This window comes from Salmo salar, chromosome 06 (assembly GCF_965601325.2).
Source record: "Salmo salar chromosome 06, fSalSal1, whole genome shotgun sequence".
Classification (NCBI taxonomy): Eukaryota; Metazoa; Chordata; class Actinopteri; order Salmoniformes; family Salmonidae; genus Salmo; species Salmo salar.
Genome location: NC_138296.1, coordinates 77149265 through 77176507, shown reverse-complemented (window position 1 = coordinate 77176507; position 27243 = coordinate 77149265). Strand labels below are relative to the sequence as shown.

The following is a 27243-nucleotide window of genomic DNA, read 5'->3' as shown; positions in this document are numbered from 1 at the left end:
CACTTGGGGGCCTTCTTGTCCACGGTCAGTGCCAGGTCAGAGCTCAGTCACAGCTCTGTTCCCTGCTTAGGCGCTGTACATTTTGGGTCTCCCTAAACTGAGACAGAGGATGAGATTTGTGTCGAGGTTGGGTATCTCATGCGAAGGTTTTTTCACATTCTTGTACTACAGGGCTTGTTCGACATTGCAAGCGACTGCCGACTGACTGATCTACAAATCACCTTGCATCATAAATAACTACTCATTATTATTTGTAGAGCAGTCAGTCAGTCACAATTTACCCATGATACGTAACGGTTGATCCTATCGAACACGGCCATAATCCTGCATTTCTCAGACTTGATAGAGTACTCGATCAGTGGTCGGCATTGCTGGAGCTTGCATGCACCTTTTAACCACCGACATAGACTAGACACTAAACCTGCTTTATTTTATGCTTTAGCAACCACCATCGCTTTTTATTATAATGGGTGTGGAAATCGAAATAATATCCCCAGGAGATGGTAAGTTTTGCTACATTTGATTTTGGATTGTTATCTGCTGCGTTTGTTTATTTATTTAGCGTATTTATTTAGCTTGCTAGCCATTACGAAATTGTGGGAGATGATGTGTTATTATTATCATGACGCCGTGGGAACGTTTAACGGATTCACAGCCAGTGCAAATGATTTTGCTGCATGTTTATTACATACTCCACAACGTGGGCTACATTTATTTTTCAAGCCCCATACATGTTCCTCGGTCTCACACGGTCACGGCATGGACTGATCCAGTTTTTTTGTCAAATTAACGTCCGACTTTACTTTTCGTAGCAGGTTAGAAGAATTTACGCAGCAGGTTAGGATAATTAACGTAGCTGGTTAGGAGAAGTAGGGTAAAGTAAGACATATAGTTAGGGTTAATTTGACAAAGGCTGGATCCATGACCCTCTCACATATCGTTCTAGAACTCTCGGCATTAATGCCAGCCTTCTTCTATGACCAGCTCCTTCTATTGGGATTGCTGCTTTTATCTGTATTAACACTGACTTGAAGTATTATTTCGATATTACGCCTGTCAGTATGTTGATAGTAAAAGGAATACGATATTGTTACTTCCAATGATTTGAAGTAACAACATTTCATAAAGAGTGCCTGTCAGTCATGATAAGGGCACATCCTATTATTACAGTGTATGACACACACACACACACACACACACACACACACACACACACACACACACACACACACACACACACATAATACATTTGACTAAATATTGTGTGTTTTCTTTTCAACAGCAAGGACTTTCCCAAAGAAGGGCCAGACGTGTGTTGTTCATTACACAGGTAAAGAGTGTGTGACAAAAGAGCATCTGGTCTGGAAATTATTGTTTTGTTTTTCACTAGGTGGGTCATTCTCTGCCTGGGGGTCATCTCTCAGACATCCAGGTTAGACAGACAGGAAAGAGAAAGTAAATGTGAACATTCCGTCTTGGTGATTACACGTGTACTACATGTTTATAACGTGTATATGGCGTGTAGGGCTGACCACATTTAGTTAACTGGTCGATTGTTTGGTCGTTAGGCTGTTGGTCGATCTAGATTTCTTTACTTGAGCAGTAGCAAAAAAATAAATAATAATCATGGTGTACGAGACACCTGTCCTATTCGCTCCTGTCTGAGTAGACTAATCCATTGTGGAGGCCGTGGGGATGGCACAGTCCATCAGTCTAAAGCATGTGTTACTGAAGTTGTATATGATTAAGGACAATGGTGCAACACTAATCAAAATAATATTATTTTATAACAAATGCGCTTTCTCCTGCTTTTAATAGCGGTCTCGGTACGCGGCTCTGAAACATCAGTGCGGTGCTTTTTCTTAGACCATGTTGCGATGTGCATAATAGCAAAGTTGGCCTCCCGATTGGCGCGGTGGTCTAAGGCACGCTGACACGGTCACCAGCTGTATGGTGTTTCCTCCGACACATTGGTGCGGCTGGCTTCCGGGTTAAGCGGGCATTGTTTCATGAAGCAGTGCGACCTGGCTGGGTTGTGTTTCGGAGGACGCACAGCTCTCGACCTTCGACTCTCCGTACGGGATTTGCAGCGATTGGATACCACAAAATTGGGGAGAAAAGGGGTAAATATAAAAAGAAAAAAATATTTTGAGCAAAGTTAACAGTATATTGGTGTTGAGAACAATGTAACAGAGTTAGCAGCAGAGTTCGGTCACAAGACAACAGCCCTTGCCTTAATTGTCTAAGAGAATTAATTAACTTAATTAGGTCTATAATCATTAGCCTAACTGTTAAATGTGCCTGGCTTTATAAATGATCCGTATACAGTACCAGTCAAAGGTTTGGACATACCTACTCATTCAAGGGTTTTTCTTTATTTTTACTATTTTCTACATTGTAGAATAATAGTGAAGACATCAAAACTATGAAATAACACATATGGAATCGTGTAGTAACCAAAAAAGTGTTAAACAAATCAAAATATATTTTATATTTGAGATTCTTCAAAGTAGCCACCCTTTGCCTTGATGACAGCTTTGCAAACTCTTGGCATTCTCTCAACCAGCCTCACATGGAATGCTTTTCCAACAGTCTTGAAGGAGTTCCCACATATGCGGAGCACTTGTCCAACTCATCCCAAACCATCTCAATTGGGTTGAGGTCGGGTGATTATGGAGGCCCAGGTCATCTGATGCAGCACTCCGTCACTCTACTTCTTGGTCAAATAGACATTACACAGCCTGGAGGTATGTTGGGTCATTATTGTCCTGTTGAAAAACTAATTATAGTCCCACTAAGCGCAAACCAGATGGGATGGCGTATCGCAGAATGCTTTGGTAGCCATGCTGGTTAAGTGTTCTTTGAATTCTAAATAAATCACTGACAGTGTCACCAGCAAAGCACCCCCACACCATCACACCTCCTCCTCCATGCTTCACGGTGGGAACCACACATGTGGAGATCATCCGTTCACCTACTCTGCGTTGCACAAAGACAAGGCCGTTGGAACAAAAAATCTAAAATTTGGACTCATCAGACCAAAAGACAGTTTTCCACCTGTCTATTGTCCATTGCTCGTGTTTCTTGGCCCAAGCAATTCTCTTCTTCTTATTGGTGTCCTTTAGTAGTGGTTTCTTTGCAGCAAATCGACCATGAAGGCCTTATTCATGCAGTCTCCTCTGAACAGTTGATGTTGAGATGTCTGTTACTTGAACCCTGAAGTGTTTATTTGTGCTGCAATCTGAGGTGCAGTTAACTCTAAACAACTTATCCTCTTCAGCAGAGGTAACTCTGGGTCTTCCTTTCCTGTGGCGGTCCTCATGAGAGCCAGTTTCATCATAGCGCTTGATGGTTTTTGCGACTGCACTTAAAGAAACGTTCAAAGTTCTTGACATTTTCCGGATTGACTGACCTTCATGTCTTAAAGTAATGATGGACTGTCGTTTCTCTTTGCTTATTTGAGCTGTTCTTGCCATAATATGTACTTGGTCTTATACCAAATAGGGCTATCTTCTGTGTACCACACCTACCTTGTCACAACACAGCTGATGGGCTCAAACGCATTAACCTCTTACATCTAGACGTTCCGCTAGCGGAACACCTGCTCCAATATCCAATGATAGGCGTGGCGCGAATTACAAATTCCTCAAAAATACAAAAACTTCAATTTTTCAAACATATGACTATTTCACAGCATTTTAAAGACAAGACTCTCCTTTATCTAACCACACTGTCCGATTTCAAAAAGGCTTTACAGCGAAAGCAAAACATTAGATTATGTCAGCAGAGTACCAAGCCAGAAATAATCAGACACCCATTTTTCAAGCTAGCATATAATGTCACAAAAAACAAAACCACAGCTAAATGCAGCACTAACCTTTGATGATCTTCATCAGATGACAACCCTAGGACATTATGTTATACAATGCATGCATGTTTTGTTCAATCAAGTTCATATTTATATCAAAAACCAGCTTTTTACATTAGCATGTGACGTTCAGAACTAGCATACCCCCCGCAAACATCCGGTGAATTTACTAAATTACTCACGATAAACGTTCACAAAAAACATAACAATTATTTTAAGAATTATAGATACAGAACTCCTCTATGCACTCGATATGTCCGATTTTAAAATAGCTTTTCGGTGAAAGCACATTTTGCAATATTCTCAGTAAGCCCAGCCATCACAGCTAGCCATTTAGACACCGACCAAGTTTAGCCCTGATCAAACTCCGATTTACTATTACAAAAGTTTCATTACATTTACATTTACATTTAAGTCATTTAGCAGACGCTCTTATCCAGAGCGACTTACAAAATGGTGCATTCACCTTATGATATCCAGTGGAACAACCACTTTACAATAGTGCATCTAAATCTTTTAAGGGGGGGGGGGGGTTAGAAGGATTACTTTATCCTATCCTAGGTATTCCTTAAAGAGGTGGGGTTTCAGGTGTCTCCGGAAGGTGGTGATTGACTCCGCTGTCCTGGCGTCGTGAGGGAGCTTGTTCCACCATTGGGGTGCCAGAGCAGCGAACAGTTTTGACTGGGCTGAGCGGGAACTGTGCTTCCTCAGAGGTAGGGTGGCCAGCAGGCCAGTGGTGGATGAACGCAGTGCCCTTGTTTGGGTGTAGGGCCTGATCAGAGCCTGAAGGTATGGAGGTGCCGTTCCCTTCACAGCTCCGTAGGCAATCACCATGGTCTTGTAGCGGATGCGAGCTTCAACTGGAAGCCAGTGGAGAGAGCGGAGGAGCGGGGTGACGTGAGAGGTTAACCTGTTGGGGCTAGGGGGCAGTATTTTCACGGCTGGATAAAAAAACGTATCCGATTTCATCTGATTTCATCTGGTTACTAATCCTACCCAGTAACTAGAATATGCATATACTTATTATATATGGATAGAAAACACCCTAAAGTTTCTAAAACTGTTTGAATGGTGTCTGTGAGTATAACAGAACTCATTTGGCAGGCAAAACCCTGAGACATTTTCTGACAGGAAGTGGATACCTGATGTGTTGAATTACCTTTATGCCTATGACATTGAAACACACAGGGGTTGATTAATGTTTTGGCACTTCCTATTGCTTCCACTAGATGTCACCAGCCTTTACAAAGTGTTTTGAGTCTTTTACTGTGAGATCTGACCGAACAAGAGCCATGGAACGGTGATGGCCGATTAGACTCTGGCGCGCGAGTTCATGTTGGGTACCCTCGTTCCAATACGTTATAAAAGAGAATGCATTCGTCCACCTTGAATATTATTCATGTTCTGGTTAAAAAAGGCACTAATGATTTATGCTATACAACGTTTGACATGTTTGAACGAACGTAAATATATTTTTTCCCCTCGTTCATGACGAGAAGTCCGGCTGGCTTAGATCATGTGCTAACAACACGGAGCTTTTTGGATATAAATGATGAGCTTTTTTGAACAAAACTACATTCGTTATGGACCTGGGATTCCTGGAAGTGACATCTGATGAAGAGAATCAAAGGTAATGGATTATTTACATAGTATTTTCGATTTTAGATCTCTCCAACATGGCCGTTTGTCTGTATAGCAAAGCATATTTTTCTGGGCGCAGTGCTCAGATTATTGCAAAGTGTGATTTCCCAGTAAGGTTATTTTTAAATCTGGCAAGTTGATTGCGTTCAAGAGATGTAAATCTATAATTCTTTAAATGACAATATAATATTTTACCAATGTTTTCTAATTTTAATTATTTAATTTGTGGTGCTGACTTGACTGCCGGTTATTGGAGGGAAACGATTTCCTCAACATCAATGCCATAGTAAAACGCTGTTTTTGGATATAAATATGAACTTGATAGAACTAAAAATGCATGCATTGTCTAACATAATGTCCTAGGAGTGTCATCTGATGGAGATTGTAAAAGGTTAGTGCATCATTTTAGCTGGTTTTATGGTTTGGTGACGCCCGTCTTTGAATTGACAAAACATTACACACAGCTATTGTCAGTGTACTCTCCTAACATAATCTAACTTTATGCTTTCGCCGTAAAACCTTTTTGAAATCGGACAACGTGGTTAGATTAAGGAGATGTTTATCTTTCAAAGGGTGTAAGATAGTTGTATGTTTGAAAAATTTGAATTTTGACATTTATTTGGTTTCAAATTTGCCGCTCTTGAAATGCACCTGCTGTTGATAGGGTGCACCACGGGTGGCACGCTAGCGTCCCACATAGCCCCAAGAAGTTAAGAAGGAAAGAAATTCCACAAATTAACTTTTAACGAGGCACACTTGTTAATTGAAATGGATTCCAGGTGACTACCTCATGAAGCTGGTTGAGAGAATGTCAAGAGTGTGCAAAGCTGTCATCAAGGCAAAGGGTGGCTACTTTGAAGAATCTAAAATCAAAAATATATTTTGATTTGTTTAACACTTTTTTGCTTACTACATGATTCCTTATGTGTTATTTCATAGTTTTGATGTCTTCACTATTATTCTAAAATGTAGAAAATAGTAAAAAAAAATTAAGAAAAACCCTTGAATGAGTAGGTGTGTCCAAACTTTTGACTGGTACTGTATATCTACATAAATAAGACAGATTCTGCTTGTGTTGCCTGTATGAGTGTTTGTTTAATAGCCTACTGATTCCGTGAACACCAAGCGTCACACAACACAACATTTTGGAAAAACAAATTCGGCTGTCTTTAATCTTTGCTATGATGTAATAAAAGCTTTACTTTTTTTCTCTGGTATTACTTATCATTTATTTCATGTTGCTTACACTGTTCCAAATTGTCAGCAAAATAATATTTATAATAATATCCCTCCTTTTTCATGATCTTATTATTATTATTATGATCATCATTTTAATAATAAATAACGTCATTAACATTAGTAGGCTTAGTAGCCTATAGCAGCCTTGTATAAATACCATCGAGCTGTATGCCTAAAAGTGCATCCTGTTTAGTCTTGATACCGTAACTTACTTAGGCCTCTATTTCAATACTTATATAGTCTACTGTATCAATCAATCAATCATTCATTCATTCATGTGATCACATAGCATATGAGTCATTCATGATTTGAAATGCAATGAAGCATTTTAGTTAAAAAATAAATGACAAATTGACCCTTGAATAATTAGCATGAACAATAAATAAACCGTTCCATTTTGGCACTGTTTTTGGTCTTTGCTGTAATAAAGGCTTAACAATTTTTTAAAAACATTACAACAGACACTCTGGTATGCTTTTAATATATTTAGTGTTGATTACATTGTTCCAAATGGTCAGAAAAATGATATTGTAATCTAACTGCACCTGTTTGTCACACATAATATGAACGCAGCTCTTGCTCCTTACCTTTTTTCCCCTTGATCTCCATTAGGCTATTTTCCACAACTAGTCAAATGTATTCCAAACATCTGACTTCCCCTTTACCTTCTGAGCAAGCAGTGAACATTCTCCCGCTTCGAGTTTATTTGTCACATCCTCTGCATCCATTTTGCTGTCACATGTGTTTCAGTGTTCAGAGTTTATTTTAACCAATTTATGGTTATGATATGCCATAGGTCCTATTGGTCACGTGCATGCGATGCATGCGTCACGTAAAGAGAGTAAGGGTTGAGGGAATAGGGAATGTTTTTCTTAACAAATTAGGGATTTTGGTAACAAAACCTTTATCAGAAATGGCTGTAATTATGTTGCTGCTTCCGCAACACGGACAGCGCGATAAACACTGTTGATGTTCTGTGGTGGTCGCTGCAGCAGGGAGGAGAGGGAGACAACTGGTGCTAGTCAAACAGTCACTCGCTGTCATTTTCTTTTTTACACAGCGCAGCAAGTCTGAGCCCGGCCCGGCACAATCAAATCAATTGCGGTCGGACTCCCTCTAGTCATTTGTGTGTCTTAATAATTTCATCAAACAGTTCGCTTAAAGCATCAGACAAGCTCAGTGCATATAGTTGATTTGATTAAAAGACATAAGATGTGTCTATATGGAAAATTACAGGTTTTAACATTTCGACCATTCGATTGCTCGAAAGAACAGATGACTGTTGGGCGACTAAGATTTTTCTTTTGTCGGGGACAGCCCTAATGGCGTGTGTGTTGAGGTAACCAGACGTCCCCGATTTCGGGGACAGTCTCCGAATTTGCTGACCTGTCCCTGGCTAGAGTTGTCCCCGGAAATGCCCCCAATTAACCCGCAGAAAAAAAGCAACTCTGAAGTTAAATTGAGGCTGATATTTCAATAATCAAAACACTGTGTCCAATCAGATTTGCATGTGAAAATTGTCTATCCCTGTACCCAACTCATTTATTGCCGCAGATGTTTTATGAGAATGTTTGAACAGTGATACATTGTAAACACTGCATGAACAACCATTCTGATGGCCAGAAAGTCCATCCAACAGCATTGGCTACCAAACCTGGGTGATTCAAAAATGACTTGATAGGCTAATATTAAGAATTGTGAAGTAGTGTGGGTGTATGTGCGCCAGTTTATGTCTTCTTTGAAGTGAAGTTTAATACACCTTTAATGTTTGGTGGTGATCAATGTTCTTTCAAAATATTTTCGACACTGAGCAAATGTCAAGTCTGCTGAGCGCAAACTTGAACGTTGTGAAAATTCTGTTCAACTTTTGTGCGCATTTACTGTGAACACCGAGGCTGTACCTGCTTTAAGTTACAGTTATGGCCAAGTAGTCTACTGTAGCTATTTGATCATAATGTAGGTCTACCAGAGTGGCCTACCATTAAAAACAATGGAGAAAATGCATCCCATAACATTTTCACATGGAAATAGCTGTTCTATCATTCAACCTACAGTAGCAGCCAATGTGTGGTGTTCAATGTAGGCCTAAATTCCGTGAGACTTGTGGAAAAAATATGCAGGGCTTGGCATTAACCTATTCAGACAAGGAGGTGACTTAAAATGTGTTGTTTGATGCAAGAAACAACTTATGAAGTTAGCTTACTCAAGCTAGTCTCAAAATACATCACTGGCGCTTTAAGACAGACAAAATGCTCTTTACCTGACTTGCTTTTCAAAGATGGCTAGAAATGCACACGTTTTGTGCTCTTGTAGGAAGCAACCACTCTCACATTTTTGACTAGAGATGATCTATAACTGGGCTATTAACTCACTTACCAGCAAAGAATATGAACACGTGCATAGGTGGCTACATGCAGCTCTCACTTTCATCTCAAAACAGTTAGTTAGTTTTGCACACTAATGTCTTGCATAGTTAGTTTTGTTTCGGTATGTTGCATTGAAAGTGGCTAACATTGGGAAATCCAACAGTAAAGGGAAACTTTGATAGTGTTAACTAAATGGGAAAACAAGGAAGTTGAGAGAAGTTCAATCTCGTGCTTGTCTGCGCGGGCTGATATTTCTTCTGCACGGCAGTCCCGGGAGCATTGGTGGTAATACATTTAAAGCTCAACACTTTGTCTTTATGTCGAGTGATTGATTGCTGTTTGGTATATTGTAGCCCAGAAGGCGAGAGTGGTATTCTACTGGTAGTAATAGACATAGGTTACTGGCCCTGTTCCTTCTCTGAGTTGAGTTTTTTTGCAGATCATTGAGAGGGAGATAGACGGACCGAGAGGGAGAAAGAGATATAGATATGGCTGTGCTCAGGCCTAGTCTCCTGTAGTACTCTATATTAAGGCCTGCGGTGCTGCTGTGTTGATGTGTGTAGGGAAGTTGACCCTATTACCGTAACACGAATGCTAAATCTGCATTCTTTCTGCCCCCCCCCCTCTTTTCAGCTCAGCTGTTAATGCCAACCATGTTGAAGAATGAACCTTTTGTGTCAAACCCACTCTGGAAGGAGATTAGTTAACATGTGCTTCGTTAGACCAAAGAGATAAAAACCTTCACTGAATTAGTGCATTATTGATTTGAGCTGAGTATACTAAAATCCATCACGTGGCACACTGCAAAGTGACGTTCCAACTCACAGAATTTGATGTCTGGCCCAAAGGTGATCACGTCACGTCACATGTAAATGGTTTTGGTAATTGAAATCCTGATGCTATTCATGCTGCATCTGTTTACTGTCGTTGTTGTATTTTGTCAACCATAACAACAGCCAATAAGAAATAAAACACAACACAAACAATAACAACAAATGGACTCTCATTCCCAATAACTTCAGACAACAGATACAAAGGAACAGAACACAAAGACAAAGAAACACAAACAGACGGATTCTCATGATCAATATCTTCACATCTACTGGTATACTAACACAACCTTAAAACATCCATACACACTGTGCTGTGTCTCCCAGTCCCAGCAGTATCTCTGGTCTTATTTTTAACTTCACTTTCACCACTTCCTTATGCAACACACACACAGGCACATGGTGACCTCACGGAGCAATGGGTTCTGCTTAAGATAGTATTGTATCCTGAATTAGCCTAGATGTCACTATGGGGCAGTGTCAGACCGCTTCCTGATGCCCATCTCTGACTCACTCTTTCCTCTCTTACATGCAATCTCTTGCCTATGGGTCCTCTCCACTCTCCTCTGATGGCGTTTGACCCTATAGGTTCTGAGAATGACTGCAGAGAGAATTGTGGGTGTCACTCTCTTTCTCTGGTGACAGTTAGGAGCAGCGTAAGCACCAGGGTTCTGTGGGTTCCACAGGCGTGAAGTCACCTCTATATGGTGCTGTTCCGGTTTTCTTGGACCTCCTCCAGTGAAACGTGATGATGTAGGCACTTGGATGGTCAATCCCCAAACAGCAGTTATTTGAAAGATTTGAAACTCTCAGCTTAAATTCTTTCCTAGCCATGCAGTAGGCCAACACTTAGATAAAAAGGTGCTATCTAGAACCTAGAAGGGTTCTTCAGCTGTCCCCATAGGAAAACCTTTTGAAGAACCCTTTTAGGTTCCAGGTAGAACTCTTTGGGTTCTATGTAGAACAATGTCCACAGAGGGTTCTACATGGAACCAAAAAGGGTTCTCCTATGGGGACAGCCGAAGAACCGTACTGCTGTGGACGTGTGTGGTAGTAGGACCAGGCAGGGTGACAGGTCTGGCAGGCAGGCAGTATTGGAGTAGTGGGCAGCAGGCCATGTTACAGTATATCCATCAGGAGCCACACAGATTTTTTTATTTAGATTTGAAGTAACCCACACACACACCCCCACACACACACACACACACCTCTGGCCTTAATGAAAGATGGAAAGATGAAGGGGAGTAGTCTCTAGCAGGAGTTGGGATTGTGCTCCAGACTGGGAGATGGAACAGCATAGTGATTAGTGTGGGAACCATAGTGCATGCAGTATGGTTAAATGTAGCTCACAGATAGCAGCCTTCCTCTCAACACCTTCACTTTTTCCTCACACTTTTTAAAAGTTTTGTATATAATTATTTTCAATACTATACGGATCTCTCATGGCCAGACTATGTAATCTCTTATGGATAGACTATGTAATCTCTTATGGACAGACTGTAATCTCTCATGGCCAGACTATGTAATCTCTCATGGCCAGACTTCGTAATCTCTTATGGATAGACTATGTAATCTCTCATGGCCAGACTACATAATCTCTCATGGCCAGACTACGTAATATTTTATGGCCAGACTACGTAATCTCTTATGGACAGACCACATAAACAATCATGGCCAGACTACGTAATCTCTTGTGGTCAGACTACGTAATCTCTTGTGGTCAGACTACGTAATCTCTTGTGGTCAGACTACGTAATCTCTCATGACCAGACTACGTATTCTCATGGCCAGACTACGTAATCTCTTATGGCCAGACTACATAGTCGCTTATGGTCAGACTACGTATTCTCTTATGGACAGACCACATAAACAATCATGGCCAGACTACGTAATCTCTCATGGCCAGTCTACGTAATCTCTTATGGACAGACTACGTAAACAATCATCTGACCAAATAACGTTCTGTTTAGGTTCAACTAAACCCCCCTACAGTACTGTAGTGTAGCTAACTTAATCAAAGTAGCTAAAACCACTTACTAAGCGCAACTGCAGAGATTAGGCCTATTGAGACCAAGGTGCTATGGAGTAGGATAAGAGCAGCAGAGATTGCGCTAATTACAGATGTAGGATCTTAATTTGAGGCAGTTTGCTACAGTAGGAAAATAATCCTGCAGAAACAGGAAATGTGAATTATTATGTGGACTATAATTAATGGACATTTTAGTAGGGGTTGATACAAACCTCAAATACACTACATGTTTTACATTTCCTGCACTGTAGGAAAATTTTCCGGCAACAGGATGATCAAATTAAGATCCTACATCTGTTGCACTACAGTATAGCAGCAGGACTGAAACATGTTGCTTACACCACAACATTAAAGATGCAGGGCTATATCTGAGCTGTCTCATTAGGTGAAACACCAATTCCAGTGCCAAAGATCCTACTGATATATGAACGACGAAGCAAGAACAGATATTTCTCGTTGACACGTGTTCACAGTCCCGTGATGTGTCAACATGTCTATAAGAGCATGCTGCAGACAAATCACGTATGTGTGATATCTCCTTACATCTCTGGGCCCTGGTGGACGAGGGGCCGTGTGTGTGTGTGCTGGCGTATGTGTGTGTGTCACGTGTAGACACAGATACAGTAAACGGCGTAAAAATAGCCTAGCTGGCCTGAATGGCCTGTCCAGAAAGACAGCTCATACTACTCAGGAGGGTCTGGGGGCAAAATCTGAAATGGCACCCTATACTCTATATAGTGCACTACATTTAGCCAGAGCCCTAAAGGCCGAAAGTATAGTGCACTATATGGGCGTATAGGGTGCCATTTTGGACACACATGGGTCTTCCCTTGGTATTTTCACACCCAACCCAAGCAGAGAACCTGGGATTAAGGGCCAGTTTGTTATGCTTTCTACACTGTCTATTTACCCATTGCCTGCCTGATATCTAAGAGGGTCTAGGACTGGGCTGCAGGAACAGGAAAGGAAGGATCCCGTTTTATTTTCATTCAACCCCACCCTGACTCAACCAAGATAGGGTGGCCTCACTGCATTTTGTATTCAGTTACTCACAGACTGATACAGTAGTTAAGGGTCTGGGTCTCTACTGCAGGAAGAGAAATGGACCAGCTTTATTTTCTCAAAGCTAGTTTGGAACGGCCACAACTCAAGCAGACTTGGAATAGCATGTAGACTTTTTCAGTTAGAATGGCCTTTAATTTCCAAGGTGCCTAAATATACAGTGCCTTCGGAAAGTATTCAGACCCCCTGACTTTTTCCAAATGTTGCTACGTTACAGCTTTATTCTGAAATGGATTTAAAAAATCCTCATCAATCTACACGCAATACCCTATAATGACAAAGCGAAAAAACAGGTTTTGAGAAATGTTTGCAAATATATTAAAAATAAAAAACACACCTTATTTACATGAGTATTCAGACCCTTTGCTATGAGACTTGAAATTGAGCTCAGGTGCATCCTGTTTCCATTGATCATCCTTGATGTTTCTTCAACTTGATTGGAGTCCACCTGTGGTAAATTCAATTGATTGAACATGATTTGGAAAGGCACACACCTGTCTATATAAGGTCCCACAGTTGACAGTGCATGTCAGAGCAAAAACCAGGCCATGAGGTAGAAGGAATTGTCCGTAGAACCCCGAGACAGCATTGTGTTGAGGCACAGATCTGGGGAAGGGTGCCAAAAAAATGTCTGCAGCCTTGAAGGTCCCCAAGAACACAGTGGCCTCCATCTTTCTTAAATGGAAGAAGTTTGGAACCACCAAGACTCTTCCTAGAGCTGGCCGCCCGGCCAAACTGAGCAATCGGGGGAGAAGGGCTTTAGTCAGGGAGGTGACTAAGAACCCGATGGTCACTCTGACAGAACTCCAGAGTTCCTCTGTGGAGATGGGAGAACCTTCCAGAAGGATAACCATCTCTGCAGCACTCCACCAATCAGGCCTTTATGGTAGAGTGGCCAGACGGAAGCCACTCCTCAGTAAAAGGCACATGACAGCCCGCTTGGAGTTTGCAAAAAAGGCACCTAAAGACTCTCAGACCATGAGAAACAAGATTCTCTGGTCTGATGAAACCAAGATTGAACTCTTTGGCCTGAATGCCAAGCGTCACGTCTGGAGGAAACCTAACACCATCCCTACAGTGAAGCATGGTGGTGGCAGCATCATGTTGTGGGGATGTGTTTCAGCGGCAGGGACTGAGAGTATAGTCAGGATCAAGGGAAAGATAAATGGAGCAAAGTACAGAGATCCTTGTTGAAAACATGCTCCGGAGCACTCAGGACCTCAAACTGGGGCGAAGGTTCACTTTTAAACTGGACAACGACCCTAAACACACAGTCAAGGCAATGCAGGAGTGGCTTCGGGACAAGTCTCTGAATATCCTTGAGTGGCCCAGCTAAAGCCTGGACTTGAACCCGAGCTAACATCTCTGGAGAGAAAATACTATAGCTGTGCAGCGACACTCCCATCCAACCTGACAGAGCTTGAGAGGATCTGCAGAGGAGAATGGGAGAAACTCCCCAAATACAGATGTGCCAAGCTTGTAGCATCATACCCAACAAGACTCAAGGCTGTAATCGCTGCCAAAGGTACTGAGTAAAGGGTCTGAACACTTATGCAAATGTGATATTTCTGGTTTTTATTTTTTACTAAATTTGCAAACATTTCTAAAAACATGTTTTTGCTTTGTCATTATGGGGTATTGTGTAGATTGATGAGGAGAGAAAACGATTTAATCTGATTTAGGCTGTAACATAATAACAAAATGTGTCAAAAAGTCAAGGGGTCTGAATAGCTTCCGAATGCACTGTAGTGCCTGATAGACATAGGCTAAGTTGTTTTTAAACACATCCGACTGTTTACCCATTCAACAAATGGGTCTTAATCATGTCATACTGAGGATCACTTTACTGTGTAACTGGCCATATAATTCCTGCTTGGGAGAAAATTAAAAAAAATATTACCCATATTGTATTCGAAATAAACATCCTAGCTCGGTTTCACTGTGGTTTTTATTTGAAATATGAGTCATAATGTTTCCGTCTTCTGGAGCACTTTACTGTGCCTATAACTTCAGTCTAGCCAGGGGAGATACAGTATTAACAGATGGTAATCACCCTGTGGTCTTCGGACCCGTCGACTCCAGGCTTGGACTCCCGCCCAGTGGCCCTGCAGGCAGGCAGGCAGGCAGACTGATATCTGGGCGACAGGGATTCCTGGAAGCCTGCGGTCCTACAAAGTTTAGGGGGGAATGAAAGAGGAGAAGCAGCCAGTTACTGTACAAGACTCACATCTCTGGGTGAACCGTCCCCTGCCTGATCGAGGTTAGCATGCTAGGATAGTTTTATTGCCAACTATTTACGCTGATGTTATGTCTGTCTACTGTGGTGGTATAAATAAATCATTGGTTATTTTAATACAACTTGGAAACAATGCTTACGCACATCTTACGAGATGTGACAAGTTCCTCAGATTGAGATGCTGAACTGCCATGTTTTTGTGCAGGTGAGGGTGTTGATACCGTGGGCAATGGAGGAAAAAGTACCCAATTGCCATACTTGAGTAAAAGTAAAGATACCTCAATAGAAAATGACTGAAGTAAAAGGAAAAGTCATGCAGTAAAATATTACTTGAGTACAAGTCAGTGTCTAGTTTTAAATATAAATATACCTACGTATCAAATGTAAAAGTTAATTATATAAATCCTTACAAATTCCTTTATATTAAGTAAACCATTAAGCAAACCATATAGCACAATTTATGTTTTTTTTTTTTACGGATAGCCAGGGGCACACTCCAACACTCAGACATTTACAAACGAAGCATTTGTGTTTAGTGAGTCCGCCAGATCAGAGGCAGTAGGGATGATGTATTATTTTAATAAGTGCGTGAATTGGACAATTTTCCTGTCCTGCTAAGCATTGGAAATGTAACGAATACTTTTGGGTGACAGGGTAATTGTATGGGAGTAAAAAGTACATCTTCTCTTTAGGAATGTAGTGGAGTAAAAGTAGTCAAAAATATAAATGCTAAAGTACAGGGTCTGGTTGCATAAAACATCTTAAGTGTTTCCCTTAAGGGTTTACCTTAAGGAATAATTTTCCCTTGCCCAAGGCAGTTTTTTAAGGGTGTTGCATAGAGCCACTCAAATATTTCCTTAGTATGGGCATACTTAAGGGGTTTTATGGTAGTTTGAAGGCATGTATGGCAGAAAGATTATCCGGTTACCATGGAGACAGACTGAATCACTGACTAAAAATCTCCTCAAAGAGATCACTTTCAATTTGTGAGATGGTAAAATATAACTTCGATAATCAAGGAAGGATAACCAAATTGCTTCAGAAGATAATAAACCATGTTTCTTGTAGTTACTTTTTTCTCAACTTGTTTATATTACTTTCTAGTACGTCAAGCTAACTTACAGAGTAGCAATAGCTAACTAGCCACCTAGCTTTGTAGCCATAGATTGTGCACCTTCCATTGTTTAGCTAAGTAGCTAGCTAACTGGTTGTTGTTTCCCTTTTGTAACCAAAGCATATGAAAACAAATGCTGTTTACATTGATATCCATACTGAATGAAGCAGTTAAGGGATCTCATGGGCACCCTTAACCTTTTCACCTAATTTAAGGGGGGAATTCACCTTAAAATGTTTAGTGCAACTGACTTAAAGTTAAGGAAACTTTAAGGGAAAAGATGAGGGAAAAATGTACTTAAGGTGTTTTATGCAACCGGGCCCAGATAACCCCCCCCCCAAAAAAAATACAGTAGTATTTCAAAGTATTTTTACTTAGTTACTTTACACCACTGACTGTGGGTCAGGTGAGGTGAGGGTGTTGGATTGGTCAACAATGGCTGTTTCTGGAACAGTCCAGTGTAGTATTCTATAGGGGTATTATAGTCCCATATGTCTTCTTCATGTTGACATCAACATTTCTTCCATTTACGCAAGGAAATCACCTATATTTATCGTTACTGTATTTGCTAATGGTCAGATTTTTGCCAGGCTAAATATATAGTACCAATCAAAAGTTTGGACACACCTACTCAAGGATTTTTCTTTATTTTTAATATTTTCTACATTGTAGAATAATAGTAAAGACATAAACTATGAAATAACACATATGGAATCATGTAGTAACCAAAAGAAAATCGAAATATATTTTATATTTGAGATTCTTCAAAGTAGCCACCCTTTGCCTTGATGACAGCTTTGCAAACTCTTGGCATTCTCTCAACCAGCTTCATGAGGATTGCTTCTCCAACAGTCTTGAAGCAGTTCCCACATATGCTGAGCACATGTTGGTTGCTTTTCCTTCACTCTGTGGTCCAATTCATCCCAAACCATCTCAATTGGGTTGAGGTCAGGTGATTGTGGAGGCCAGGTCATCTGATGTAGCACTCCATCACTCTCCTTCTTGGTCAAATAGCCCATACACAGCCTGGAGGTGTGTTTTGGGTCATTGTCCTGTGTTGAAAAACAAATGATAGTCCTACTAAGCGCAAACCAGATGGGATGGCGTATCGCTGCAGAATGCTTTGGTATCCATGCTGGTTAGGTGTGCCTTGAATTCTAAATAAATCACAGATAGTGTCACCAGCAAAGCACCCCCACACCATCACACCTCCTCCTCCATGCTTCATGATGGGAACCACACATGCGGAGATCATCCGTTCACCTACTCTGCGTCTCACAAAAACACAGCAGAACCAAAAATCTTACATTTGGACTCATCAGACCAAACGACAGATTTCCACCTGTCTAATGTCCATTGCTTGTGTTTCTTGGCCCAGGCAAGTCTCTTCTTATTATTGGTGTCCTTTAGTAGTGGTTTCTTTGCAGCAATTCGACCATGAAGACCTGATTCACAGTCTCTGAACAGTTAATGTTGAGATGTCTGTTACTTGAACTCTGTGAACCTTTTATTTGGGCTGCAAGCTGTGGTGCAGTTAACTCTAATGAACTTATCCTCTTCAGCAGATGTAACTCTGGGTCTTCCTTTCGTGTGGCGGTCCTCATGAGAGCCAGTTTCATCATAGCACTTGATGGTTTTTACGACTGCACTTGAAGAAACGTTAAAAGTTCTTGAAATTTTCCAGATTGACTGACCATGTCTTAAAGTAATGAGGGACTGTCGTTTCTCTTTTCTTATTTGAGCTGTTCTTGCCATAATATGGACTTGGTCTTTTACCAAATAGGGCTATCTTCTGTATCCCACCCCTAACTTGACACAACACAACTGATTGGCTCAAACGCATTAAGGAAAGAAATTCCACAAATTAACTTTTAACGAGGCACACCTGTTAATTATACAACGGGTGGGTCTAATCCTGAATCCTGATTTGTTAAAAGCTCATTCCAGTCGATGTCTATTCCACAAGTTACCACCGGCTAAATCTATGACGTTAAAATTCCTATTTTCTCTGTTCCATCTGACTGCGCAATCCACTGTCTCATCAGCCCAGGCAGGGAAGTTATAAACTTGATCTACACAATAAAAAGCATCAATACATTGTCACAATTCTTTTAGACTAACATTTCGTTTTCAACAACGGAGATCCGACATTTTCAATGTTCAAATTCGATCTCCAATTGTCTCATAGTAATGAACATGTAGGGGTCGGGATGAGAGTGAGAGGCATGCAGGCAGCGTTTCTCAGCCAGTCGAAATCATGAATTAGCTGGCATCATTTTTATGGATATATAAAAAATAAATGTCAATTGAAAAAAGTTAAAACGAAACGAAGTGCAGCTAGTTTGCAGTCTTTCCAGCTTCAGTTTGAAGTTATTGTGTTAGCTGTGTTGTTGGCTAGCTCCTCTGAACAACAGTGTCCTAACAAGAGAGCACATTTTCTATGCCAGGTAAAATCGTGCCTCATTAGTTCATTGTTATGGAGGTATCCAAATAAATGTCACGAGAAAACAGCTTAAACAAATGCAGCTACTGTTGATATTCTGTTTGACGTGACTAAGTTAGCCGTAGTTGGCTAGCTAGCATGCAAGGGACAATAACGTTGCCAGCCAGTATGGCAATAGAACATTTAGAATGAACAACTGGGTCGCGTCCATAGATACAGAACAAAAAGACTGAACGACTGGATCGCATCTCTGGCAATTGAACCAATAGTACGAACGACCAGCCGGGTTGGGTAGCAACCCTAGATTTTTTTCGGGACTATATGTTGTGGAAGGATGAAATAGTATAAATACGTTCATCAAAATAACATTTTTAATGAAAATATGTCAATCATTATTTGAATATGTTGGTAACCCGTTGTATAAAAGTGATAATGCCCCCGAAGCCGGTGTTTGGAGGATATATTGGCACGGTTTGACTAATAACACCCGTGCCAATATATCCTCCAAACACCTGCTTCGAGGGCATTATTACTTAATTGAAATGCTTTCCAGGTTACCTCATGAAGCTGGTTGAGTGAATGCCAAGTGTGTGCAAAGCTGTCATCAAGGCAAAGGGTGGCTACTTTGAAGAATCTCAAATATAAAATATATTTAGATTTGTTAACACTTTTTTGGTTACTACATGATTTCATGTGTTATTTCATAGTTTTGATGTCTTCACTATTATTCTACAATGTAGAAAATAGTAAAAATAAAGAAAAACCCTTCAATTAGTAGGTGTGTCCAAACTTTTGACTGATACTGTACATTCAAAAAAATATTATTAGGATTTTGTCTCAGTATTCTACCCAAGCCTGTGAAAGGTAAATTATTAAGTATTTTCTCCAGTGTCTCTGTCTCAGTGCCTCTGGTGGAAGTGTTTAATGGGCCTAATGTTGTTAGCATGCCTGAACGGACAGATGTTCATGGGCACATTCATTGTCGTGCCACTACTGAATCTCTCTGCCTGTCCTGTATCTGTCTGTTTCCCCTGTGTTCTAGATGCAGGCTAGACATGGCCTAGTTAACCATCAGAAATAGTCTACAGAAAGAATCAGGCCACTGCCTCCTATTTCAAATTCCCTTTGCTGATTTAGAAAATTGAAATGAGCCCACGATCTGGATAATGAAACCCAGTGGAATTGCTCTTGTTTTTGTGCCAGCCCTGTATTATCAGAATCTGCCTTTGATGTTGGAATTTGGAATGCTATGATTCCTAGGCATTCCAGACAGTTCCTTGCTGCTGAGGTGAAGGATTGCCCGACCCCGTGTAAAACAGTGCTCTGTTTTGTTTTAGTTTGTTTTTAGGGGAATTGTTTGAATGACTTGAATGTAACTGATCTTTGTGTGGAAAATATGCTTGTGTAGGCCTTGCTTTGTGTTCAAATGATGCTACAGGATTATCTCCATCAACATAGCAAACCGTTTAAGAGACTGAAGGTCTGGATTTGGTAGCGCTCCAGTCCTCTCTGTCATAATAAATAAGCAACAGAGGACATGTTCATTTAACTGTTAGCTCTGAGGGTATTGTCTGCAATAATCATATGCACATAGAATTTTATTCCACTGTTTGCACTGAAACTGTCTGCCTTAGGAAGAAGCCCACTGTGGGCAGCCCACTCAGTACTATTGACTCAAATGTAAATGTCACTGACATGTCTACCTCGGATCAGCCTCTCAGAATAGCACTAAAAACAAACAAGTAACCCAGAAAAGGACAAAAAATGGCCCATATTAACATATGTAGCCTGAGAAACCAGGTTCATGAAATTGACAATTTATTAACATCAGAAAACAATCATAGTCTGTCCATCTCTGAAACACACATTGATCATTAATTTGATGACTCAGTAGTAGCTATACATGGTTATAGAATATATAGGAAAGATAGAAATGCAAATGGCGGAGGTGTTGCCATGTATGTCCAGAGTCATATTCCTGTTAAGCTGAGAGAGGATCTCATGTCAGATGATGTGGAAGTAATATGGCTACAGGTTGATGTGCCTCACCTAAAGCCTATTCTCGTAGGAAGTTGCTATAGACCACCAAGTGCTAAAAGTCAGTATTTGGACTATGTGTGTGAAATGTTGGAAGATGTATGTGATATCAACAGAGAGGTATATTTTCTGGGTGACCTAAATATTGACTGGTTGTCATCCATCTGCCCACTCAAAAAGACTGGTTCAAGTAATCAGTCAACCTACCAGCATATTTACAAACAGAACAGGAACTAAATCATCCACTTGTATTGATCACATCTTTACTAATATTGCAGAAATCTGCTCTAAAGCAGTATCCACACCCATCGGATGTAGTGATCCTAATATACTGCTCAAAAAAATAAAGGGAACACTTAAACAACACATCCTAGATCTGAATGAAAGAAATAATCTTAATAAATACTTTTTTCTTTACATAGTTGAATGTGCTGACAACAAAATCACACAAAAATAATCAATGGAAATCCAATTTATCAACCCATGGAGGTCTGGATTTGGAGTCACTCAAAATTAAAGTGGAAAACCACACTACAGGCTGATCCAACTTTGATGTAATGTCCTTAAAACAAGTCAAAATGAGGCTCAGTAGTGTGGCCTCCACGTGCCTGTATGACCTCCCTACAATGCCTGGGCATGCTCCTGATGAGGTGGCGGGTGGTCTCCTGAGGGATCTCCTCCCAGACCTGGACTAAAGCATCCGCCAACTCCTGGACAGTCTGTGGTGCAACGTGGCGTTGGTGGATGGAGCGAGACATGATGTCCCAGATGTGCTCAATTGGATTCAGGTCTGGGGAACGGGCGGGCCAGTCCATAGCATCAATGCCTTCCTCTTGCAGGAACTGCTGACACACTCCAGCCACATGAGGTCTAGCATTGTCTTGCATTAGGAGGAACCCAGGGCCAACCGCACCAGCATATGGTCTCACAAGGGGTCTGAGGATCTCATCTCAGTACCTAATGGCAGTCAGGCTACCTCTGGCGAGCACATGGAGGGCTGTGCGGCCCCCCAAAGAAATGCCACTCCACACCATGACTGACCCACCGCCAAACCGGTCATGCTGGAGGATGTTGCAGGCAGCAGAACGTTCTCCACGGCGTCTCCGGACTCTGTCACGTCTGTCACGTGCTCAGTGTGAACCTGCTTTCATCTGTGAAGAGCACAGGGCGCCAGTGGCGAATTTGCCAATCTTGGTGTTCTCTGGCAAATGCCAAACGCCCTGCACGGTGTTGGGCTGTAAGCACAACCCCCACCTGTGGACGTCGGGCCCTCATACCACCCTCATGGAGTCTGTTTCTGACCGTTTGAGCAGACACATGCACATTTGTGGCCTGCTGGAGGTCATTTTGCAGGGCTCTGGCAGTGCTTCTCCTGCTCCTCCTTGCACAAAGGCGGAGGTAGCGGTCCTGCTGCTGGGTTGTTGCCCTCCTACGGCCTCCTCCACGTCTCCTGATGTACTGGCCTGTCTCCTGGTAGCGCCTCCATGCTCTGGACACTACGCTGACAGACACAGCAAACCTTCTTGCCACAGCTCGCATTGATGTGCCATCCTGGATGAGCTGCACTACCTGAGCCACTTGTGTGGGTTGTAGACTCGTCTCATGCTACCACTAGAGTGAAAGCACCGCCAGCATTGAAAAGTGACCAAAACATCAGCCAGGAAGGATAGGAACTGAGAAGTGGTCTGTGGTCCCCACCTGCAGAACCACTCCTTTATTGGGGGTGTCTTGCTAATTGCCTATAATTTCCACCTGTTGTCTATTCCATTTGCACAACAGCATGTGAAATGTATTGTCAATCAGTGTTGCTTCCTAAGTGGACAGTTTGATTTCACAGAAGTGTGATTGACTTGGAGTTACATTGTGTTGTTTAAGTGTTCCCTTTATTTTTTTGAGCAGTGTATAATAGCCATATCTACAAAAAACTAAGTTCCGAAGACTGGATATTATGATCATACAAGAGGATTTTCAATGATTCCTATGTGGAAGATGTGAAATATATGTGTTGGTCTGATGTGTGTAATGAGGAACATCTGGACACTGCACTTGTAGAATTTATGAAACTGCTTCTTGTTGTTACTGATAGGCATACTCCCATCAACAAACTGACTGTTAGAACTGCCAAATCCCATGGATAGATGATGAATTGAAAAACTGTATGGCTGAGAGGGATGAGGCAAAGGGAATAGCAGATAAGTCTGACAACACAGCAGACTGGCAGACATACAGTAAATTGAGAAATCATATTAGTAAACTAAACAATAATAAACTATACTATGGAACAAAGATAAATGATGTAAAAACTGATAGTAAAAAGCTCTGGAGTACTTTAAATGAAATTTTAGGCAAGAAAGCTCCACCTTTCATTGAGGCAGATGGCTTGTTCATAACAAAACCCTTCGATATTGCTAACCACTTTAATAACTTTCTTGTTGACAAGATTAGCAAACTTAGGTAGGACATGCATACAACAAATACTGAGCCTACATATTCATGCATAATGGACCAAATAATGAAAGACAAGCAATGTAGTTTTGAGATCCACAACGTGGGCGTGGAAGAGGTGAAAAAATTGTTACTATCTAGAAATAAGGACAAACCACCTGGTACCGACAACCTGGATGGTAAATTGCTGAGGTTGGTAGCGTAATACACTGTGACTCCTATTTGCCACATCTTAAATGAATCCTAGAAGACAGTGTGCCCTGTGGTGTAAATTCTAACCAAGTGAGAGAGACTTTGTTATTTCTTCAAACAATCAATCTTTATTATCGATTTAACAATTGCAATAATGGAGCTGGTCAACGACCACCCATCGGTAATCGCTGAGAGCCCAACGAGCAGATTGGGGTTACAGCTCTTTATAGCAAAGAACATCCTCCTGAATGTTCATGACAAACAACAGACGTCTGGAATGGGTCACAAGGTTAGGTTTTGTATGTGAGAAAGGAGTATCCCCCAGCCAGACAGCATTTGCTGTGTTTTGGGTCATTGTCCTGTTGAAAAACAAATGATAGTCCCACTAAGTTCAAACCAGATGGGATGGCTTATCGCTGCAGAATGCTGTGGTATCCATGCTGGTTAAGTTTGCCTTGAATTCTAAATAAATCACGACAATGTCACCAGCAAAGCACCCCCACACCACCTCCTCCATGCTTCACGGTGGAACCACACATGCGGAGATCATCCGTTCACCTACTCTGCGTCTCACAAAGACACGGCGGTTGGAACCAAAAACCCCAAATTTGGACTCATCAGACCAAAGGACAGATTTCCACCGGTCTAATGTCCATTGCTTGTCTTTCTTGGCCCAAGCAAGTCTCTTCTTCTTATTGGTGTCCTTTAGAAGTGGTTTCTTTGCAGCAATTTGACCATGAAGACCTGATTCACACAGTCTCCTCTGAACAGATGTGTCTGTTACTTGAACTCTGTGAAGCATTTATTTTGGCTGCAATTTCTGAGGCTGGTAATGAACTTATCCTCTGCAGCAGATAAGTCTGTGTCTTCCTTTCCTGTGGTGGTCCTCATGAGAGTCAGTTTCATCATAGCGCTCAATGGTTTTTGCAACAGCACAAAGATCTTGAAATGTTTTGCATTGACTGACCTTCATGTCTTAAAGTAATGATGGACTGTCGTTTCTCTTTGCTTATTTGAGCTGTTCTTGCCATAATATGGGCTTGGTATTTTACCAAATAGGGCTATATTCTGTATACCACCCCTACCTTGTCACAACACAACTGATTGTCTCAAACGCATTAAGAAGGAAAGAAATTCCACAAGTTCATGTTTAACAAGGCACACCTGTTAATGGAATGCATTCCAGGTGACTACCTCATGAAGCTGGTTGAGAGAATGCCAAGAGTGTGCAAAGCTGTCATCAAGGCAAAGGGTGGCTACTTTGAAGAATCTAAAATCTAAAATATATTTTGATTTGTTTAACACTTTTTTGTTATTTCATAGTTTTGATGTCTTCACTATTATTCTACAATGTAGAAAATAGTAAAAATAAAGAAAAACCCTTGAATGAGTAGGTGTGTCCAAACTTTTGACTGGTACTGTAGGTAAATTGCAGTTGGTCCAGAACAAAGCAGCACATATCACACTTAGATGTACATGGAGGGAAAGTGTCAATAACATGCATGTCAGTCTCTTCTGGCTCAAAGTTGAGGAGAGATTGACTGCATCACTATTGGTCTTTGTGTGAGGTGTTGATATGTTGAAGGTACCGAACTGTCTGGTAAAGCAGTTGGCACACAGTTCGGACACTCATCGGTACAACAAAGACATGCAACCAGTGGTCTCTTCACAGTCCCCAGGTCCAGAACAGTGGCTGGGAAAGGCACACAGTATTAAATAAAGTCTATTTGGAACTCTACCACCCCAGGTAACTCAAGCTAGCAATAAAACCAGTTTAAAAAAACAGATACAAGAACACCTTTGTGCACTAAAGGGACTGTGAAGAGACACAGTCATTTTATATATATTGTATTGTAATTTGCACTGTACTATGTATTAGACCTAGATATTGTGTGTACAGTATGTACTGATATGTAGGCTATGTAACATTTTAAATGTATGTATTTCAGTCCTTGACTAATAATGTTTCCTACTATGTATTATGTCATGTTTCATGTGGACCCCAGGAAGAGTAGCTGATGCTTTTGCAGCGGCTAATGGGGATCCTAATAAATACCTACAAGCACACTTACGTGTACACAGTAGTACTCATATAAAGCAGAACACATGAAAATAAGAAACTTTCAAACGCCTACCTGAACCTAGGAAGATCATTGACTTAACAGTGTTTGTGTGATATCTCTCTACCAGGTATGCTGCAAAATGGAAAGAAGTTTGACTCTTCTCGAGACAGAAACAAGCCCTTCAAGTTCAAGATCGGGCGACAGGAAGTCATCAAGGGCTGGGAGGAAGGAATCGCACAGGTTAGACTGCATTTTCTTACGTTAAGTAATGCGACTGCATCTGCACTCATGATATTTTATGATAATATTGCAACATATGATACGCAAGCATTGACAATTCCTCTGTTGTCTCCCTCCCGACCTCTCCTCCTGCCCTCTCTGCCCCAGATGAGTGTGGGTCAGCGGGCGAAGATCACCTGTACGCCTGACATGGCTTATGGAGTCACCGGTCACCCCGGGGTCATCCCCCCTAATGCCACCCTCATCTTTGACGTTGAGCTCCTCAAGCTGGAGTGAGTGACCCCTCTCGGGTCAGGGGTGAAAGGTCAAATGTGGCCTAAAAGGTCACTCACTACCTCCCTGTTGAGTGGGTAACATTGCCCCACACCATCGAGCAACCAACCCCGAGCAACCAACCCCCTCTGATCCTTAGATTTTTGTTGCATCTTCAACTACTCAATACTTAAGAATCTACTGCTTTGTTGTCAACTTAGTATCATTGTAGATGGATGCTGCCTGAAGGCTAAACTGATTTTTAGACTTTTTACACACTCATGATACCATAGTTTGGCCTCCTCTGTCTTAATGTATGTCCATGAGCATTGCTTTTTCCTTCTTCTTTTTTAGGTTGTACATTTTATTGAATCTGTATGACAAAAAAACATAGTAGAACCATCTGATGAAGGCCGTAATATATTGCAATGGAATGTCACTGCCTTACTGTATTCCAAAGCACAAAACAAGGTGTAAAAGTACAGATACTCTGTATCTCAAGATTCCTTAACTCCGGTCCTGGAGAGCTACTGGGTGTGGCTAGGCTTTTGTTCCAGCCCAGTACTAATGCAGATTGAAGGTGTGTTAGTACTGGTCTGGATCAAACGCCTGCACACTCCAGTAGCTCTCCAGAACGGCAGTTGTAGAACTCTATCGTATCCGGACTAGGCATTACCAACCACTCTCTGCATTGCCACTTTTGATAAAGGTCTGTCCTGCTGAAAGCTTTAAAGGTTAGTAGTTTTCCTTGACCATGACACCTGAGCAGGTAACACCAGCAGTGTATTCATTACACCAATTCTGTTGCAAAACGTTTCTTAAATGGAGGCAAACGGAACGAAACGGGAAGTGCCTAGCTAACTTTGTCCATTATAAACTCTCGTTTTAGTTGCAAAACTTTTTGGACTAATGATTACACCCTGGTAACACTACAACTAGGGCCTGGTGTTGTTTCTGGTTAGCTCACATGGTCATGAAAAACCCTGCATAATGATAACGGATGTTTCTGTGTTTAGTACATTTTGTATCCATCAAACATTTACTGCAAGCATACCACAAATATGACTAAATGAAGGACATCAGGAACACAAATGCACTGTACAGTACTACTCTTACAACCCATGGATAGTTTGGATACTATGACTGTTTAATCGATCAAGTCTTAATAAAAACGGTGAGAACTTTG

The 27243-nt window shown here is 41.3% G+C and overlaps 1 protein-coding gene across 3 annotated transcripts; it reads left to right on the top strand.

Moving 5' to 3' along the window:
• Positions 1-83: 83 nt before the first annotated feature.
• fkbp1b (FKBP prolyl isomerase 1B) lies at positions 84-27243 on the top strand. 3 transcript variants are annotated; one of them, XM_014205706.3, is made up of 4 exons: positions 84-503; positions 1283-1330; positions 25693-25805; positions 25953-27243. In XM_014205706.3, exons 1-4 carry the CDS (start codon positions 467-469, stop codon positions 26079-26081), a joined length of 327 nt encoding a protein of 108 aa, XP_014061181.1. In that variant the 5' UTR covers positions 84-466; the 3' UTR covers positions 26082-27243. The 3 variants fall into 3 exon arrangements, with proteins under 3 accessions (XP_014061181.1, XP_082833105.1, XP_045576935.1); XM_082976979.1 differs by lacking the exons at positions 84-503; positions 1283-1330 and adding an exon at positions 2009-2123; XM_045720979.2 differs by lacking the exons at positions 84-503; positions 1283-1330 and adding an exon at positions 15115-15295.

Coding starts and splice junctions, on each gene's coding strand:
- fkbp1b (XM_014205706.3), top strand. CDS start 467: ATGGGTGTGGAAATCGAAATAATATCCCCAGGAGATG. Junction 1,331..25,692: donor GTGTGTTGTTCATTACACAG/GTAAAGAGTGTG, acceptor TCTCTCTACCAG/GTATGCTGCAAAATGGAAAG. Junction 25,806..25,952: donor GGGAGGAAGGAATCGCACAG/GTTAGACTGCAT, acceptor TCTCTGCCCCAG/ATGAGTGTGGGTCAGCGGGC.